Genomic DNA, 18182 nt, shown 5'->3' with positions numbered 1-18182 from the left:
CTAGCGGGTAAATAGGTGGCTGCCTGGTTGCCCAAAGAGGAGCCAAGGGATAAGCCCTATGGCCGACAAACTTAGAACAAACAAAACCCAAAAAATGCCTTGAACATATAGAGGATTTAAGCAAGACGATGGTCGCCGCATCATTATCCCTGGTATCACGGGTCGGAATAGCAGGGTGCAGGTAAGAACATAGTTGTAGTGTGAAGGTCTATGTACGAGAGCGCGGAGGAGGTATCTACAGCGGGGGAGCAGGCGCTAGGCCGAGATAAGGATAGGGGCACGTGATCTACAGAACGCCGAGTTGGTGCTGTGACATCTGGCTGGGGTGGTCAGGGTAGGGGTAGCGGGAGGAAAGTAGGCAGGGCTAGTGGCTCTTTGGTTCCAGAACCTGCGGCTTCGTACCTGCAGATGCGATGTAATTCTTGCGAACAGGTGTTAGTGTTAGGGGAACTGAACGCCTTAAGAGGCGCAGTAAGGTAGAATATAGTAAGTGCACGTGGAAGAATTTTGCTCGGGAAAAATGAATTAATCTAAGCGATTCTATCTACTACAACTAGTTATAGTATCGATTTGCGTTCGGTAAAGATAGACTGCTCTAGGAGGTGTGCGGTAGGGTAGCTAGTAACCTTTCTATTAAAAGTTTAGCAAAAGTCTTTAGGACCTAGGTAATATCCAAATAGTGGCTGGAAATCTTTAAAGAAGTACTTACAATCCTGGTAGGATCATTTATTAGTGTTGTTTGCCATTCAACCCCTGCATTTGTTGACAGCTAGGCAGCCCCTGGAAGGGGGGTTGGAAGAGGCAGGGACACATGTACCAACGCAAACTTGAGGAGCTGCAGCTCGTGCATCGATATCCTTAGTAAGGAGAGGCGCGGCAACCGCTGAAGAGGTGAAAAGCGCACAAGCGAGGGTAATAAAGAACTTCATGATTGTTGGACTGAAGAAGAAGTGGTGAGTTTGTGTTGATGCTATAAGATGTTGTTGTGATGAAGAAGCTGTTTGGAATGATGGAAAGAAGGCGATGAGAAGGGCTACCTTTATACATATGGAAACCGCCTTATATAGTCCAAGCAGCTTAGGAGCTCTTATTTACCTTGATAAGGGTAGTGTGTCACGAAGGAGCCGCGCAAACGTTAGTCTTGCAAACAAGTCACTCTAAAGCCCTATAATTTCTTGATACAATCTCTGTTACGAGTTTGGCTTCATGAGCTACTGTATCTGTGCGTGCAATGTGCCCTCGGATACCGTAGCGCTGTTGTTCATCGGATAGTGCACCATCACTAAGCACGGCAACCCACCGGCATCATGACTATTACATGATAATTAACTAACACTAACGTTATGGGTGTTTCTCGAAATACCTTGAGCCACCTGGATCTGGTTGGCTTGGTGGCCAAGAACATCAACTCCTATAGTAATTTGTTAGTAAATCGATGCAGCCACGCTTTCTAACACCCACAACGTATTTGAAGTTCATTGTTTGCTGCGATCGCCTCTACTGACTCGCGTTTTTGGTGTTGCAATTTTCTCGAGCCCATCTCATCGCGATGCCAGGCACCGGCCACCGCTTGCAGCCCGCTGTTCTCCAGGCTATCCTCGACCGAATTGCTGCCTGCGAAAGTGATCGAGCCATCTCTAGAGCTACAGGTGCGAGCCGTAACACAGTAGCAAAGCTGAGGTTGAGCTTAGAGTTTTGGGGCGTGCCTTATCCGCCGCGCTGCGTTCGACTTGGGCGGCCATCTATACTCCGGCAAGCTCAGCGCGAAGGCCTTCAGGCATACCTCAATGGCTCACCGGGCGCATACATGGATGAGATGAGGGACTTCTTGTACGACGAGTACGACGTTAGGATAAGCCTTGCGAGCGTTTACCGAGAGCTAGAGAAGATGAGATGGTCTCGCAAGCTTGCAACAAAGCGGGCAAAGGAGCAGAGTGAGCCACTCCGCCGCCTCTATCTTGCCAGGATGGCGCAACACTATAAGGCGGAGCAGATCGTTGCGTTGGACGAGAGCGCCTGCAATGAGCGTACGGGCGACCGCAAGTATGGCTGGTCTCCAATCGGGGAGCCGGTGGAGCTATCACACAGCTTCAGGCGATCAGAACGGTGGTCGCTGCTGCCAGCCATGACGATAGATGGCTACATAAGCTATAAGATCTTTCAAGGCGCGATTACATCTGAGATCCTAGAAGACTTCTTAGAGTTTCAAGTGCTGCCGTTCTGCAATCCTCACCCAGGGCCAGCCTCAGTAATCGTGCTTGATAACGCCTCCATCCATCGATCAGAGCGTGTACGGGTGCTTTGCCAAAGTGCTGGAGTACTCCTTGAGTATCTGCCGCCATACTCACCAGATTTCAACCCCATCGAGAAGAGCTTTAAGCAGCTCAAGGGGTGGATGAAAAGGAATTCAGCGCAAGCGGAGAACTTCATTGACTTTGGGGTCTTTCTTGAGTATGCAGCGCAGCTGGTGTGCTGTAATATTAACTGCAGAAGCTGGTTCCATAGGTGTGGCTATCCCTATTAATTGTGCTTTTAAATGGATGCCACAGTACGTTTCTATAGGTAGATGATACCATACAAATGCGAACGATTACACCTTAATGCGCAACCCACAAAAGCGATTTAATAATTCTAAAAAAATAAGAGCTATTTCTATACATATAGAACTATCTTAGGAAGTTAACCTGTTATAATCGCATAACGTTGTAGTGTTGTACATAGGGCTATCCAAATAGACTATTGTTGCAGCGCATTTGAAACGCCTGAAAAACCTCAACACTAACTTATAGCGGGCACGGGCCGCTGTCACCAAAAACGCTCAGGCCACTAAGCTTCAAGCATTCTCGCCATCATCCTACACAACACTGCTAGACGGTTCAACCACCAATTTCTTGCGCGCAATCTCTTCTCTTTTCTTACAACGTTCGACTCGTCTCCAGTTACGATCTGTGAGACCCTGGTACCCAGCTTGCCATTCTTTTGCAGTGTTTTGTAGCGTGAAAAACCAGCCAGGAGGCTGCTTGAAATGCTGCGTCCACAACTTCAAGATATCACCAGATGGCTGCATCAAGAGGTTGATATCCATAGCTCCGTCAATAACAAGAGTCTTATAAAGCTCGTTAATGTCCTCTCCAACTGTAGGAAATTTTAACTTAAGGTAGTTAAAGAAATTACTAGTATGCTCGTTAATCTCCTGCTCATGATCATATCGGATAGGCGCCCACTGAGATGCACTAGATACCTCAGCTCTTGTTATCGTTGGTGCAGCTGCCTGCAAGTTAGACTCCTGTTGAGGTTGCCTGTTCATCCGCTCAAGCTGTCCAACGATGAGCAGTTTTGTTAAGCTTTTGATATCATCGTCGCCATCTCCAGCCGCCCGCAACTTGCGCGTTTTCTCATGCACCCGCAGGTCCTTTGCTCTCAAAATTGCAAGCCGTACATCATCAGATGGCTCATCGTACGTTGCCCTTCTCGCTGTAATTGCTCTTGCCCACATGGAGATAATGTTGCCGTTGACAAAGAGGTGATCTTCGAAGCGCGCTGGCTGCCTCGCTGTTGGCGCCATCCAGCAGCAATAAGGATAGTTCTCGCAATGGGTATCTGTACAGCGCCATCTATCCCGGATAGCAATAGCATGCCCGCTACCTGCTTGTTCAGCTGCTATTACACCAGCAAGCCCCTCCTCTTGAATCACCGTTGCGGTGCGTCGACGAGGACCGTCGACAACCGTTGGCAACGGCTGCTGCTCCCCTGGAATTTCAGCCAAGATGAGCTCGAAATCGACGTTTACTGGCTCGCTGACATAGTTATCAACCTCTACAACAAGGCGCTGAAAGCTATTCCACGTTGCATCAACACCTCGCCGCAATCGCTTTATCGCGCGCTCGCGTTTGGCCTGCTTAGCTGGGTAAACAACAGTGCAAACAGATGAGATCTTCGCTCTTTTTGGCCGTAATTCTGCAACAACGTCATCTACCCACTGCCATAGGTCGTCGAAATGCAGCGAGTACAGCCGTACGCCGTGCTCGCTATCGGCAGCTTCAGGAATAAAGTGTTTCTCCATATCACCACCAAGGCAAGCCCTCCACCTAACGCGCAGTACAGGATTAACCTCATCCTCTAGCGCTTGCGATGAGCGAGGCAGCCATGGAGTGCCTTCTTGACGTCGGTACGCTGGCTCTCCCTCATCCTCAACACTACCGGCAGCGCCCTTAGCAGCGATCTCATCCTCATCCTCAGGCAGCGGATCGCCATCTCCATCCTCGAAAGTATCCTCATCCTCGCCAACGATATCTTCAGCTTGCGCGGAGGCAGCTGTTTGGGTGGCTTGCAGCTCAGGCTCGGACAACGGGCTTTGACGGCGCGGCGGGGCAGTCGCTGGAGGCGACGGCAGCGCCTCACGGCGGACACGTTTAGGCGTTAAATGGGTAGGATTTTGTCTAGTTGCTGGCGCTCTACGCTTCTGGGAGGACGGGTTAACGCCTTGATCGAATGGCTGCTTCGGCTTACGCTGGCGCTTGGGCGGCATCCCAACAGCAGCTAGATTGAGCTCGCAACAAGCTCCACACAAACAAAACGCTATACACGAACGATTTAGAGTACAGGACTAGCTTCATGGGCTTCTGGAGGTGGGAAACGGCTGCTGCATTAATTTACTAACAAATTACTATGGGAGTTGATGTTCTTGGGCACCAAGCTAACCAGATCCAGGCGGCTCAAGGTATTTCGAAAACCACAATACAACAGTATGCAAGAGTTTACTATAGCCTACGGTACTATTAAGAAGTATTGCTATGCTCTAGATCCACGATTTCTACAGTGATAGCTTGGCACAGTGTTAAAAAGGGGAATAGAAGGAACGATAGAGACGTCTCAATAATTACCTTAAACCGGTGATTCCTTATCTTAGTACGCCAAGATGGCAACTAGTTTTGGTGCGGCGTGGGCTGAGAGACTTCCGGCCGGAGACTTCTCCATGGACCTGTCACGGTAACCACCGTGGTCCCCTTGACACTCCTGCCTCTGACCTATGCGCTCCTGCTCTTAACCCGTACGCTCCTATCGCAACAGCGCAATGTACTATCCTCGACAGTATGCTACTGCCCCGACATCTGTATGACGTCACACAAGCTTCCTTCCGCTTTATATCTTTCTCTGGTGGAACTCTCCACTTCTTTTCTTCACGCAACGTCTTGTATTTACACTTGAGTACTGTACGTAGCACACAAATCAAACTTCTTCATAAGTTCTGAGATTACTGCTCGTTGCCTCTCGTGACAGGAACACCCTACTAGCCCACCTCATTTACGCCCACGTTATCGGCGGTGTTCTAGCCCGAACCTTTAGTGTTCCAAGATAGCAACTACTTCTAGCACGGCGTTGTTTAATCGACTAGAATAGGACCGATAAGATGGGCGTAAATGAAACGGGCTAGCTTAGGGTGGTTCAGGTGCAGTCCTAATTACGGCCAAAAGTCTCGTCCTTTAGTAGCGCACATCATGTTGATTTCCCTGATAAAAACTTGTAGGGCATATTTTCACGGAATTTAGTGAGATTTAAGAAACAGTTATAACCTCTATCTGTTCTGCAATGCAGAAAAGCTCGTGAAGTAACGCGAAGAGCGCTCCTCTATTCTAAGCGCACACTTCGCTCAGAAACGCTTTCGTCACAAATAAATAACTAGGCCACGAATGCACTACCTGTGTGTCTGCGTGGAACACTTAGCTTGCTTCACCTCAAACTTTGGTACCGTCCGTCCAGAGTTGCTAACAATAAATCCGATCTGGCCCGATTGATTGAATGATTGACTGACTGCTTGGCAGTCAAATCAGATCAGATTGAAGCTCTCTATTTTATCATATCAATCAGATTGATCTGATAGAGGTTAATCTGATAACAAGTGTTGCAGAGGTAGGCTTTGTGTTGTTTTTAGAGTTGCTTTTTAATGTTGTTGATACGTCTTCAATAAGCGGTTAGTGCGAAATACTTACCTAGGTACCGTATCCGTGCGCGCAATGTGCCGCAACGCGTACAGTGCTTAGCGAATGCGGCTTCCCCTCGAACGCAGTTGCAACAAAGTTTGCGCCACACCGCAGACAGGGATTATGTTGCCCTATCTAACGGATCGAGCCTAGTGCTAGCCCGTCAGCACACGTGTAGTTTACCGCAAATACAGCGCTTTAGCACCTTACACAGCAGAGCGTAGAGCTTACCCACGAGGTAGCACAACCCTTGTACACGAGGACTAATTATCAAACATCAAGGGTTAAACGCTTCTCACAATGCATCTAATATTGCTGTTTGGTGTAGAGTACAACTGCTTGCATACGTTTAGTACTACATTACAGAAGAGAAAGTTAAGTTCTAGTGCTTAGTGATTGAGTCACTACACGATCTTGAAGCGTAGCAAGAGCGCGACGAAGACTGCGACAACGCGGATGGTTAGACCCAAAGCTGGTCTCATATCCTTGCAGCGCCCGTTGGTACATCTCTTCCGTCTCATCTAGCTTGCCCTGATCAGCGTAGAGGATGCCCAGGTTGTTGACCGTGTCAAGCGTTGACGTGTGATCGGGCCCAAGTACCTTCTCGGATCCCTCCAGCGCCCACTTGAATATTTGCTCGGCCTCATCTAACCTGCCCTGATCTGCGCGGAGGCTATCTCGGTTGTTTATCATCTCAAATGTCCACGTACGACGAGGCCCTGAGGCCTGCTCATACTCTTCTCGCATTCGAAAGAACATGTTCTTTACCTGGTGACACTTATATCGTCTCAAGAGGAGACAACCCAGTTTATTGGCAGCATAAAGTGTCGATGGGTAATCATGTCCAAACGCCTGCTCAAACCCTTTCAATGCTCGACGGAACATATTTTCGGACTCTGGCAGCTTTCCTCGACGACCGAAGAAAGTGCCAAAGTCGCTAACGGTTTCAAGTGTCAGTATGTGGTTGACTGGAAGTTTTGCCTCTCTTCCATTCAACGCCCATTGAAACATGCTCTCTGCTTTAAAGATATTACCTTGCCTCATGTGCAGCTGGGCTAAGTTGTGTACGGTCTCAAGCGTTGACAGGCTATCGGGCCTTCGTGTCCTCTCTCGTCCTTCTAAGGCTTGCTCGAGCATGCTTTTCGCTTCGTCTAGTCTGCCCTGATCGAGGAAGCAGACGCCTATATGGTTGATTGTGCGGAATGCTAATGGATGATTGTGGGGAAATGTTTCCTTAGATTTCTCTAGTGCCTGTTGACAACTCACCATTGCTTCCTCAAGTCTGCCTGATGTAGACTCCGCAACAATCAATTCAATCCGGTCACTCTCCTAGACCCACTTACCTATCTAGGTAGGGCTTAAACTCCTATAGGTAACTACTAGGCTTAAAGCGGTAATCAATCAATCCAATCTGAACCTTCTAGGACCCACTTAATTGATTGTTGCGGACTGTGGCCTGATGACAGAAAAAGGTTGCCTAGGTTGTTGAATATATCGATAGTGAGCGTGTCTCGGCCATTTGCCTTCTCGCATCTTTCCAGTCCTAGTTTGTACATCTATTCTGCCTCTTTCAATCTCCCTTGTCTTTTGTAATGAACACCTAGACTCATGATGGCCTCAGGCACTAACACGTTGTCATGCTCTCCAATCCGCCTGCATCTGATAAAATCCAGACATCGGGCAGCGTGCGCAACGAGTCGCCGATTTGTCACCCAGTACTGAGGCCGGCTTTGATCAGGCACGTGCAATCCCGTACAATTCATGGCAAGGCTAGCTAATCCATCGTCCCATTCCTCGTTTACCACATGCTTTGTCCATAAGTGCACGCAGCTGTGCATACTATATCCTTGTGACTCTATGCTGCTGTCTCGGGCCGTGACATCCCTTTCGACCAGCGCATGGTCACAGAGTACTCTTACAGCTTTGTTGAACACAAGTCCATCTTGCGTTAATTCGCAGAACCACTCTGGGGCGTTATCTCGACCTTTTTGCAGAAGCCGCCCAGGCTGTGCGCTAAGAAGATGATTGGCCGCTTGCTTGTCTGCCATGACTTAGCTTTTGTCTTGTGTCTGGTCTATCCACTACACGCCTCCGTAATCTGCCTTTCTAAGCACAGGTCTGACACCAGCGTTCGTGCATGGTCAAACAGGTACTGGCAGCTCACTCGCGACCCACTGTGTGTGTTCGCATCATAGCCTCAGCAGAGTATGCGCGCGTTGGGAAGATCTTGTAGAAGGAGGTCGCGCAGCCAGTTGACGCTGTCGACGCTGTCGACGCCGCTGCCCGCCGTCCACGTCTTCTCGCAGTGCCCGTTCAGGCTGTGGACCGCGACGATGCTAGACTCGTGTCAGCTGTCGAGTCAGGAACGTCATGGCGGGACAGCGCACTCAATGACTGGGTCGGTGCCTTCACACACTACTTGTAAGCCCTGCAGAACTGCACCGGTTGCTTGTGCTGGCAGCGAGACCGCAGGCGCTGCTACTGTCGAGGATGTGGACTGTTTCACAGGAGCCTGCCTGTGCGTTAGAGCGCGCAGAGGCGGGATCGGTCTTGTTTGAGGTACCCTTGCGCCGTGTTTCTTCGACCCGAACTGGAAGAGTCGTCGCATGGTGTCAACCTTGGTGAGACACCAGGTGGTGCGAGGGGATGTAGGCTATGTCAAACACCATCGTGGGCGAGGTGCATCGTGGGGTACGTCGCAAGGCAGAGGAAGCAGGCGGTGGCATGCTGGCGATAGGGGCTGGCTGTATGCAGCGTTGGGGGCGGCCTGTTGATGGCTGTCGTTGGCTGTTGCTGTCGGCTGTCGTTGCTTGCTGTCCTTCGTTCAGCCCGCACGCTCCGCCTGCACCGCGCTTAGCTGTCAAGGGCCAACTGCCTTCCTGTTGGAGCACTCCTGCCACGTCACGACAGTGCATGCCAGCCGTCGGCCTTGTGCAGCGCGACAGCCCTCCGACGATGCCTGTTCGACGCACAGCCAGATCCAGGCGTGGGTCTCATGTAGCCCCCCCCTCAGGGTCGCAGCAGCCCTACGGCCGATCGCCGGACCCGCCTACACAAGCCGCCACCGCAAGCCCGTGTCCGTCGATGGACCCAGTTTCGTTCCCGCTCGGCCGATCCCAGTTTTCAGGCGCGTCTACGGCGTCCCAGATGCCTGATACCCAGGTAGCGGGACACCCGTCGTCCTCTCGGAGCGAGCCGTTTGTGCTCCACTCACCGTTCCCGGCTGCAGTGTACCAAGAAGCGATCGCCGGCGATCTAGGCAGGGGCACTTGTACCGTGGGACATGTAAGGCCGCTTTCAGGCAAGCTCGAGCTGCTAAATCTGGATGAGTGGAACGAAAACGAGGCGTACAATGAGGAGCCGTCGACATGCCTCCACTACTCGATCGAGTGGAAGGTCACGCTGAACAACAAGTTCCTCTCCAAAGATACGGAGCCAGATCTCGTGCTAGCACCCAGGTTCTACTGGTCGCTGTTTCTGCGTGAGAAGCTAGAGAAGCTGCTGCAGAAGAAACTGCCGCCGAGTAAGCGTGTTGCCTGTGAAGACACTAACGTTGTCGTGTCAGTGACTGAGCGCTCAAAACGTGACTTGACAAAGCGCTTTGATGAAGTGGATGTCGACTGGTTCTTGGTGGAGAAACAGCTCTCTCAGTGGAGCGAGTTGTTTCGTGCAGGTAAGAAGCTGAGGGTGGATGTGTCGTTCAACTATGTAGACATAGGACAGCCAATGCCGGTAGCATCAAAGCGAGGTGGAAAGCGAGGATATCCCTCCGCCACGCAGCAGATGCTTGCTGAAAGAGACTCGCAGGTCGATGCTGAGGAAGGAACGTCCAGCCTGCCGTCTGTTTGACAGGATGTATACAACCTGATGCGATGTCCGGGCTCGCCATGCAGTCTTGGGCCTCACTGCTAGCGGGACCCGCACGGAAAGAAGCACTACAAGCTAAGGACGCATCAGCTGAAAGCCTTGATAAGGCATGTGGCGCAGGGGGGCCAGTTGCTATCACATGATGACGTGCCGGAAGACATTCGTCAGCAAATCTATGCAGAAGAGCAACAGCAGCTAGAAAGATATCAAAGAGCCAGTCACAGCGTCCCGGCGAATCATGCTCTAATCCATATAACGAACGTACTTCCTAGGCCGTCTCACCCAACATCAGGTTCAACAGAAGTGCAGGCCAAGCCTCGTCTTGATGTGTCCGGTTTTCTAGATGCTGCGGTAGAGGAATATAGTGATTGGCAGCAGTCGCGAGTCAGAAGAGAAGATCAGAAGAACGACATTCGGAACATGTGTGACATGGCTCTAGAGCACGGACTTGACCTGCAGCAACTTCACGACGGCCAGGACCCGGACTTCTTCATCTCGCGGGGCATAAAGATTGGTGTCGCTCGGCGTCTCATACGCGACATCGAGTATTGGGTCCAGCAGCAGGTAGCAGCTTTACGTGACTTTTACTCTACTTAGACTAAATACCTATACGTGCAAGCCTAGAACTCCTCGAATGTGATTCCAGCGTGTCTGAAGTAGCCTCTAGCGCTGTCCTGCTTCCCATCTACAACGTCGATGCACCATTCTAGAAAGGAATCAAAGCCTTGCTGCGGCGCGTCTTCGAAAGCACGCCAGTTCCTCTTAATAAATGCCTTCAGCTCAGCAAAGAACTCTTCGATCGGATTCAGATCAGGCGAGTAGGGTGGCAGGTACATCAGTTTGACGCCAGCGTCGCAGCACATCTGCTCGAGTCGCTCTGTGCGGTGGAACGATGCATTGTCCATCACGAGCACAGACTTTGGTTCTGGCCATCTACCACAATGGGGGAGCAGTTGCTCTATGTAGTCCTCAAACACGGCGCTATCTGTCGAGCCTTGATACACACGTGAGAGCAAGATCCCGTCCTGAGTGTACGCCGGCAGGATCTGATATCGCCGGTCGCGGTATAACTTGGCAACCTGGACGGGTGCTACGCCGTGGGGCGACCAGCCTGTCCGCCTGAAGCCGATACTGTTGCGGTTTGTGAGGCAAGGGTATTGCGCATGTCACGTGCGTTGTCCTGGCGCTCCTCCCTCCCCTCCATGAGCACCTTCTCCCCTCACCAGCATCAGAGATACGTCATGTAAATAGACCCTGATTATGGCTACATATAAGGTGGCCATGACAGCACAACAACAACAGAACAGAATATACTCTGATGACTGCCTCGCGCGGTTGCACTTTGATTGACTGCATTGTACTGCAACAGATACACTTGTCGCATCCAGACTCGTCGATAAAGACAAGGTGGTAGGACTGGAACTGTGTCAGATTGTAGAGGTAAAAGTCTCGCAGGTCTGCGTTCTGTTCCTTCGCGATTTGCCGAGCAGCCTTTTTCGACCAACCTATGTCCTTCAATGCTCTGCTGATGCTGTGTGTCGACACTTGGACCTCGAACTCGTCCCACAGGAAGACAGCCATCTCCTCCTGGTACAGCCCTGGCTTCTCGAGCAGATGGTCGCACAGAGCGCCTAACATAGGCGGTGTGATGGACTGACGCCTCCCACCTCCGTTCGCAGGAGCCCTGGTGGAATTGAAGTATCGGATATTGGACCTTATTGCCTTGATTGAGCGCTCGCTGCAGCCAGCCACGGCGGCCATCTGAGCAGTAGTAAGCGTCTGGGCAGAAATCATATCCCGGATCAGATCATGCTGCGAGGCAGCAAGGTTTCGGGGCCATCTCAGTAACGACAAAGCCTACGCAGGACTGGGGTAGGATTCGGGCTGAGCGACAGATGTGCACTGTGGGACCGTCTGAGGACCAGGGCGTCGATCGTGGTCGACACCAAAAGCGAGTTGTAGCCTGTGACAGCAGCCCACTACAGTAAGCGCCGTTCAGCGGGTTCGGCGGGCTGAGCGGGCTGAGCGACGGACAGCTAACGACAACAGCATTCAGGCGCCATTCATCGCCTGAACCGCCAGCATGCCGCAGACGCTGTGCAGCTCAGCCTCGCGACAGCTTTGCGACAGCTTTGCGACAGCCTTCGTGCGCGATACTTCTGGATGTTCTACGTCCTACACCACGCATCTGCTGGCCTAGCCTAAGATAACGCGATGCGACGGCTCGTTGACTTCCGCTCGAAGAAGAGCAAGGCGAAGGTATGTCTCCTATACCGCGTTTCATTCCACACGGTCTAACACCCCAGGCAGGTATCTGCAGAGCTGTCTTCAACATCCTCAGGGTCAACAGAGCCGGCTGCCACGGCTGCGCAGGGCTTACAAGTGGTGTGTGAAGGCATCAACCCAGTTATCGAGTATTCCTCTTCGCTGCTTAGTTGCCGCATTCAGCAGCTAACATGAGTCTAGCATCGTCGCGGTCCACGGGCACTGCGAGAAGACGTGGACGGCGGGCAGCGGCGTCGACAGCGTCGACAGCGTCAACTGGCTGCGCGACCTCCTTCCACAAGATCTTCCCAACGCGCGCATACTCTGCTGAGGCTATGATGCGAACACACACAGTGGGTCGCAAGTGAGCTGCCAGTACTTGTTCGACCATGCACGAACGCTGGTGTCGGACCTGTGCCTGGAGAGGCAGATTACGGAGGTGCGCGATGAGCGAGACACTATGTGCAATAGCAAGAACTAACGCCGGAGCAGACGAGCAAGCGGCCGATCATCTTCGTGGCGCATAGCTTGGGCGGCATTGTTGTCAAAAGCGTGAGTGCTCTTTCCACAGCTTCTGTAGCGCGTTTGATTGACAAAGGCACATTAACACTCGACTGACACGCACAGGTGCTCAACCACTCGGACGCGGCCCGCCGAGGCGCCCTCAAAGAGCACCGCGCCATCAAGCTGTTGACATACGGCATCCTGTTTATAGGAACACCCCACCAAGGCGGCAGCGGCGTCGCGCTAGGCAAGCTTATGGTCAACGTGGCGTCGGTGTTTATGGCGGCGGACGACCGGCTGCTGCAGCACCTAGAGCGGGACTCGGAGTGGCTGCAGCAGCAGCTGGGGACAGTACGAGCCGATTAGCGGGGACTTTGTAACGAAGTATGCGTACGAGACGTACGCGACGCCGACGGTGTTAGGCAAGTCGATTATCGTGAGTTACTTCAAGATGGACGAAGCGTAGTAGTTATTTGCTAACGCCTATCAGGTTGTCCCCCGAGCATCGGCTGTGGTGCCAGGCGCAGCAGACGGCGAGCCGATCGCGATACACGCGGACCACATCCACATGGTCAAGTTCGAGTCGAAGACGGACCCTGGGTACAGGACGGTGTCAGGCCACCTGCGGGTGATGGCAGCAAGAGCAGGTACTAGCATCGGTGGGCGGTGTGATACAGAGGCCAAAGTAAACGTGGGTACGTAGTCTTAGAGTAGCAAGTATATTAGCGAAGAAGTAGTAGTAGTAGTAATAAGTTGTTCTTAGTCCATTCCAATGAGCCTGTTGCGTCGTTCGCTGTCCAGTCTATCGTGCCCGAGGTGTCGCGCGTGGACCATTTCGTCGGTCGGAGCGAGGAGCTGGATGCCATCCACAGAGAGCTTGAGCATGACGGGTCTCGCAAGACGGCAGTCGTACACGGTCTAGGTGGGATGGTCAAGACACAGCTAGCATTAGCATACGCGCAACAACATAAAGACGACTACTCGGCCGTGTTCTGGGTCAACAGCAAGGACGTTGACACGCTGAAGCAGGGTTATGCGGCCGCAGCGAGACGCGTCTACCGCGAGCATCCGTCGCTGGTGCATCTCAAGGCTGTCGCTCAAGGCAGCGATCTTGACGAAGCGGCGGAGGCAGTGAGAAGATGACTGAGCAGCGCTGGGAACGACCGATGGCTGGTCATCTATAACAACTACGACACGCCGAAGCTGCCAGGTCATGACGGGCCGGGCACGTTCGATATCCGGCCGTTCCTTCCTAAAGCGGACCAGGGAGCAGTGTTGATCACGACGCGGTCGTCTCAGCTGCATCTGGGTCGTCCCGTCGCGGTGAAGAAGCTGCGGGGCATTGAGCACAGCCTGGAGATACTGTCGCAGACGTCCAGACGAGAAAGGCTAAGTCTTGGTAGGTGACACCTTCCTACCTCGCCGTGAGTGATGCTGACACAGTAGCAAGACGTCGACGCTCGGAGGCTAGCTGAAGAGCTGGACGGGTTGCCGCTGGCTTTTGCTACGGCCGGCGCCTACCTCCACCTAGTACCAGATAGCTTCGCGGAGTATCTCCAATCGTACAAAGAGTCGTGGGCTCAACTGAAGCAAGACACCCCGCAGCTGCTGTCATACGAAGACAGGACGCTGTACACAACGTGGGGAATCTCTTTCGACCATGTCAAGAAGCAGAGCTCGCTCGCGACAAAGCTTCTGCAGCTGTGGGCCTACTTTGACAATCAAGACGTGTGGCTGCAGCTTCTGCAAGAAGGCCGAGACAATGCGCCAAAGTGGTTCTGCGAACTGACGCGAGATCGACTTGTGTTTAACAAGGCTGTAAGAGTGCTCTGTGACCATGCGCTAGTCGAAGCAGATACGACGCTTGGAGAAGGTGGCAAGGAGTCACGAGGCTACGGCATGCACAGCTGTGGGCACGCGTGGACGAAGCATGTGGTAAACGGTGGATGGGATGATGGGATGGCCAGGCTTGCACTGAGGTGTGTGGGGCTACACGTACCTAGTACGGACGCACTGCAGTACTGGGTGACGCAGCAGCGGCTGCTTCGGCACGCAAACCAATGTCACAGCTCTGTGAATACCGTGCTCACGGGACGGGAGGATGACATAACTATAATGGATGCAGTTCATGGCCTAGGCGATCTCTATAGGAATCAGGGCAAGCTAGACAAGGCAGAAGAGATGTAAGAGCGGGCGCTGCAAGGAAAGGAGAAGGCACTTAGGCGCGATCACACGTCGACTCTTGACACGGTCAACAACCTAGGCGCCCTCTACGCTAATCAGGGCAAGCTAGACAAGGCGGAAGAGATGTACGAGCGGGCGCTGGAGGGCTACGAAGAGCGCTTTGGGTCTGATCATCCGCGTTGTTGTAGTCTCCGCCAAGATCTCGCGACACTTTAAGATCGTGCGGCAGATTAGTTAGTAGTTAGTAGATATTAACTTCCTCTTCTATAATGTATCACGTTAACTATGCCAACACTTGTATACTACATGATACAGCAATAGCATAACATGATCCATGGGCGAGCGGCGCACACGGGCGAGCGGCGCACCCCACTAACTTTACTCACCTTATTGATCTTAATCTACAATGGCTCAACGCAGCGCTACTCAATTACTATTAAATGAAGCAGATATTCAGCTTGCTATCTTATCTATTAATGCGCACTAGATCTAAGGTACCTGTACTGCTGCAGTAGTCTACAACGTAGCCGAAACAACGCTCCGCCGCCGACGCGCTGGTATACCTGCCTAACGCGATTGCCCGCCTAACTTAAGGAAGCTTACCTAGAGAGAAGAGGAGGTAATTATTAGCTATATACTTTAGCTAGACTTGCGTAGATTTGCGCCTACTTACACAGCTATACGTAATATAGCTGATAAGCTGCTAGCTGCGTATAGTAGAGAGTAGGTTAGAGTTAACTAGCTATCTACCTTTGTTAAGCGTATAGACAGTCTTTAGACGTGTTTTAACTAAGCGTACAATAAGCAAAGAGCTCTTTATAAGGATGCAACATTAATAAAGAGGTAGTTTAAGCTTATAGAAGAGACAAAGGCTAAGCTAGGTATCTGCGATAAGGACGTCTACAACTTTAATAAAGCTAGCTTTATAATAACGTATCTAACGGGTTGGCGGGCCACACGGGTTGGCGGGACACTTTTGCCAAGCCCCCACCAACTCTACCTATGTACACGATGCCTCAACAACAACACCAGATGGGACCTTCTAATGAACGTCAGATACAGACTGCCCTTCAAGCTCTTGAAGAAGATGCGACACTCTCCTTGCGACGCGCTGCAGCTATCTATAACGTCTCTCGAACAACACTAAGCTATCGACGCGCTGGACGACCTTCACAAGCAGATTGCTGGCCTAAATCGTTGAATCTGACAAAGACTGAGGAGAGCGTAGTTGTTGAGTATATACTTGAGCTTATTACGCGCGGATTTCCCCCTCGGCTCGCAGCTGTAGCTGATATGGCCAATTCCTTGCGCGCAGAGCGCAATCTAGGCTAGGTTGGCTTAAACTGGCCCAGTATGTGGGTTAAGCGCCGCCCTGAGTTCACAATAAAGTTTAATCGCAAGTACGATTATAAGAGAGCGCTCTGCGAGGATCCGAAGGTTATCCGGGGCTGGTTTAGCCTAGTAGCTAATATCAAAGCCAAGTACGGCATCCAGGATGAAGACACGTACAACTTTGATAAGGCAGGCTTCATGATGGGCCAGATATCAACTGGAGCGGTTGTTACAGCTTTAGAGAGACGAGGACGGCCAAAGTCAGTGCAGCAAGGCAACAGAGAGTGGACAACAGTCATCCAGGGCATCAACGCGACAGGGTGGCCTATTCCACCCTTCATCGTCTTCAAAGGCCACTACCACCTCTCTGCCTAGTACAAGGAGGATAGCCTACCCTATGATTGGGTTATTGCAGTCTCTGAGAACGGCTGGACTACAAATAAGCTTGGCCTGCAGTGGTTGAAGCACTTTAATAAGCATACAAAGAAGAGAGTAGTTGGCAGCCACCAACTGCTCGCAATTGACGGCCATAAGAGCCATAACTCACTCAAATTCCAGCAATACTGCAAAGAGAACAAGATTATTACTATCTGTATGCCTCCGCACTCATCGCACCTCCTACAGCCTCTTGATGTGGGTTGTTTTGCTCCTTTGAAGAAGGCGTATAGGCGCCAAGCCGAAGATCTCATGCGCAACCGGATCACTCACATCACGAAACTTGAGTTCCTACCATGCTTTATACGCGCCTATAATGCTGCAATTACTTCTAGTAATATCCAAGGAGGGTTTCGAGGCGCTGGATTAGTCCCTTTTAACCCAGAACGGGTTATAACAACCCTTGACGTCCGGCTGCGTACTCCATCACCACCACTGCCTATCAACAACGAGCCCTGGCAGTCGCAAACCCCAAGCAATACCCTTGAACTAGGGTCGCAATCGACGCTTGTGAAGGCAAGGATTCAGAGGCATGTAGATAGCTCACCAATGTCTATGGTGGAGGCCTTTGAGAAGGTCTCAAAGGGAGCAGCAATTATCGCGCATAAGCTAGTGTTGGCGCAAAAGGAGATCGCAGAGCTTCGAGCGGCAAATGAGGCTGCTACGCGGCGTAGATCGCATAAAAGGAAGCGGGTTCAGGCAGAGGGGACCTTGATGGTTGAGGATGGCGCTCGTCTAACTGCTCTACAGGAGTTTGGGGCGCGTAGTGATAGGAAGAAGCTAAAGACGCGAGTGCGCGCTGAAGCAGGTGAACCATCTCAAAGGCGGTGTGGACGGTGCAATCAGACTGGGCATAACGCGCGTACGTGTAAGCAAGCAGCAGAAGTAGACTCTAAATGATATCTTATATTGTATTATACTATATAGGGCTAAAGTGGGCTGTTTTGCGCCAGAATGAGGGTGGTTTTGGTGAGGGCTTGGCAAAAGTGTCCCGCCAACCCGTGTGGCCCGCCAACCCGTTAGATACGTTAGGTAAGATTATAACGCAGCTAGTTATAATAGGAGCAGAGAGGAGAGGCAGGCTAAAGAGTATTTAGCTAGGCAATCGCGAGTAGGTAACGCTAACTACTACTATTAGCGCTGCTAGCTAGTTAGTCCTACTATTTCTTATCTTCGCTGGCTAGTACTACCTATTAGCCTAGTATAAGGAAGCTAAGATCCTACGCAACTAGGCGATCGTAGTTAGCGATAATAGCTGGACGAATAATAAGCTTAGAGTTAAGTAGCTAAAGCACTTTAACGCTCATACGCAGGCTCGTAGTGTAGGCGCGCGTCGCCTGCTTATTATTAATAGCTATAAGAGCTACTAATCTGTAGCGTTCTAGGAGCTCTGCAAGGAGAACAATATCTATACGCTCTATATACCTCCTTACATATCTCACCTACTCTAGCTACTTAATATTAGCTGCTTCTCGCTATTAAAGCGCGCGTACAGCCGTAAGGTAGAGAGCCTTATACGCAACTACATTAACTATATTACTAAGCTAGAGTTTCTGCCAGCGTTTAAGGCAGCATTTAATTAAGCGTTCACGCTAGCTAATATTTACTTAGCCT

General features: G+C 51.4%; 9 protein-coding genes across 9 annotated transcripts; 4 read left to right on the top strand and 5 right to left on the bottom strand.

Annotated features, from left to right (window-relative positions):
- Window positions 1–641: 641 nt before the first annotated feature.
- Window positions 642–929, bottom strand: PtrM4_129420 (uncharacterized protein; the record flags this gene model as incomplete). The annotated part of the gene is made up of 2 exons (XM_066108927.1): window positions 642–713; window positions 822–929. The coding sequence occupies 2 exons, from the start codon at window positions 927–929 to the stop codon at window positions 642–644; spliced, it is 180 nt and encodes a 59-aa protein (XP_065960919.1).
- Window positions 930–1549: 620 nt separating this feature from the next.
- Window positions 1550–2524, top strand: PtrM4_129410 (DDE-3 multi-domain protein; the record flags this gene model as incomplete). Its single annotated transcript, XM_066108926.1, has 1 exon — window positions 1550–2524. The coding sequence occupies one exon, from the start codon at window positions 1550–1552 to the stop codon at window positions 2522–2524; it is 975 nt and encodes a 324-aa protein (XP_065960918.1).
- A 330-nt stretch (window positions 2525–2854) lies between these two features.
- On the bottom strand, window positions 2855–4528 carry PtrM4_129400 (uncharacterized protein; the record flags this gene model as incomplete). The annotated part of the gene is made up of 1 exon (XM_066108925.1): window positions 2855–4528. One exon carries the CDS (start codon window positions 4526–4528, stop codon window positions 2855–2857), a length of 1674 nt encoding a protein of 557 aa, XP_065960917.1.
- Window positions 4529–6356: 1828 nt separating this feature from the next.
- PtrM4_129390 (tetratricopeptide repeat domain containing protein) lies at window positions 6357–7250 on the bottom strand (the record flags this gene model as incomplete). The annotated part of the gene is made up of 1 exon (XM_001939955.2): window positions 6357–7250. The coding sequence occupies one exon, from the start codon at window positions 7248–7250 to the stop codon at window positions 6357–6359; it is 894 nt and encodes a 297-aa protein (XP_001939990.2).
- Window positions 7251–8178: 928 nt separating this feature from the next.
- PtrM4_129380 (uncharacterized protein) lies at window positions 8179–8589 on the bottom strand (the record flags this gene model as incomplete). The annotated part of the gene is made up of 3 exons (XM_001939954.1): window positions 8179–8317; window positions 8369–8493; window positions 8545–8589. 3 exons carry the CDS (start codon window positions 8587–8589, stop codon window positions 8179–8181), a joined length of 309 nt encoding a protein of 102 aa, XP_001939989.1.
- Window positions 8590–9128: 539 nt separating this feature from the next.
- Window positions 9129–9830, top strand: PtrM4_129370 (uncharacterized protein; the record flags this gene model as incomplete). The annotated part of the gene is made up of 1 exon (XM_066108924.1): window positions 9129–9830. The coding sequence occupies one exon, from the start codon at window positions 9129–9131 to the stop codon at window positions 9828–9830; it is 702 nt and encodes a 233-aa protein (XP_065960916.1).
- Window positions 9831–10468: 638 nt separating this feature from the next.
- PtrM4_129360 (uncharacterized protein) lies at window positions 10469–11486 on the bottom strand (the record flags this gene model as incomplete). Its single annotated transcript, XM_066108923.1, has 2 exons — window positions 10469–10979; window positions 11224–11486. The coding sequence occupies 2 exons, from the start codon at window positions 11484–11486 to the stop codon at window positions 10469–10471; spliced, it is 774 nt and encodes a 257-aa protein (XP_065960915.1).
- Window positions 11487–12062: 576 nt separating this feature from the next.
- Window positions 12063–14804, top strand: PtrM4_129350 (uncharacterized protein; the record flags this gene model as incomplete). Its single annotated transcript, XM_066108922.1, has 8 exons — window positions 12063–12107; window positions 12159–12262; window positions 12315–12384; window positions 12606–12665; window positions 12741–12968; window positions 13108–13264; window positions 13381–13748; window positions 14064–14804. 8 exons carry the CDS (start codon window positions 12063–12065, stop codon window positions 14802–14804), a joined length of 1773 nt encoding a protein of 590 aa, XP_065960914.1.
- A 1350-nt stretch (window positions 14805–16154) lies between these two features.
- On the top strand, window positions 16155–16508 carry PtrM4_129340 (uncharacterized protein; the record flags this gene model as incomplete). Its single annotated transcript, XM_066108921.1, has 1 exon — window positions 16155–16508. One exon carries the CDS (start codon window positions 16155–16157, stop codon window positions 16506–16508), a length of 354 nt encoding a protein of 117 aa, XP_065960913.1.
- Window positions 16509–18182: the final 1674 nt, after the last annotated feature.

This window comes from Pyrenophora tritici-repentis, chromosome 7 (genome assembly GCF_003171515.1).
Source record: "Pyrenophora tritici-repentis strain M4 chromosome 7, whole genome shotgun sequence".
NCBI lineage: Eukaryota > Fungi > Ascomycota > Dothideomycetes > Pleosporales > Pleosporaceae > Pyrenophora > Pyrenophora tritici-repentis.
Note: the sequence above shows the minus strand (reverse complement) of the source record. Positions and strands in the feature narration are given on the sequence as shown.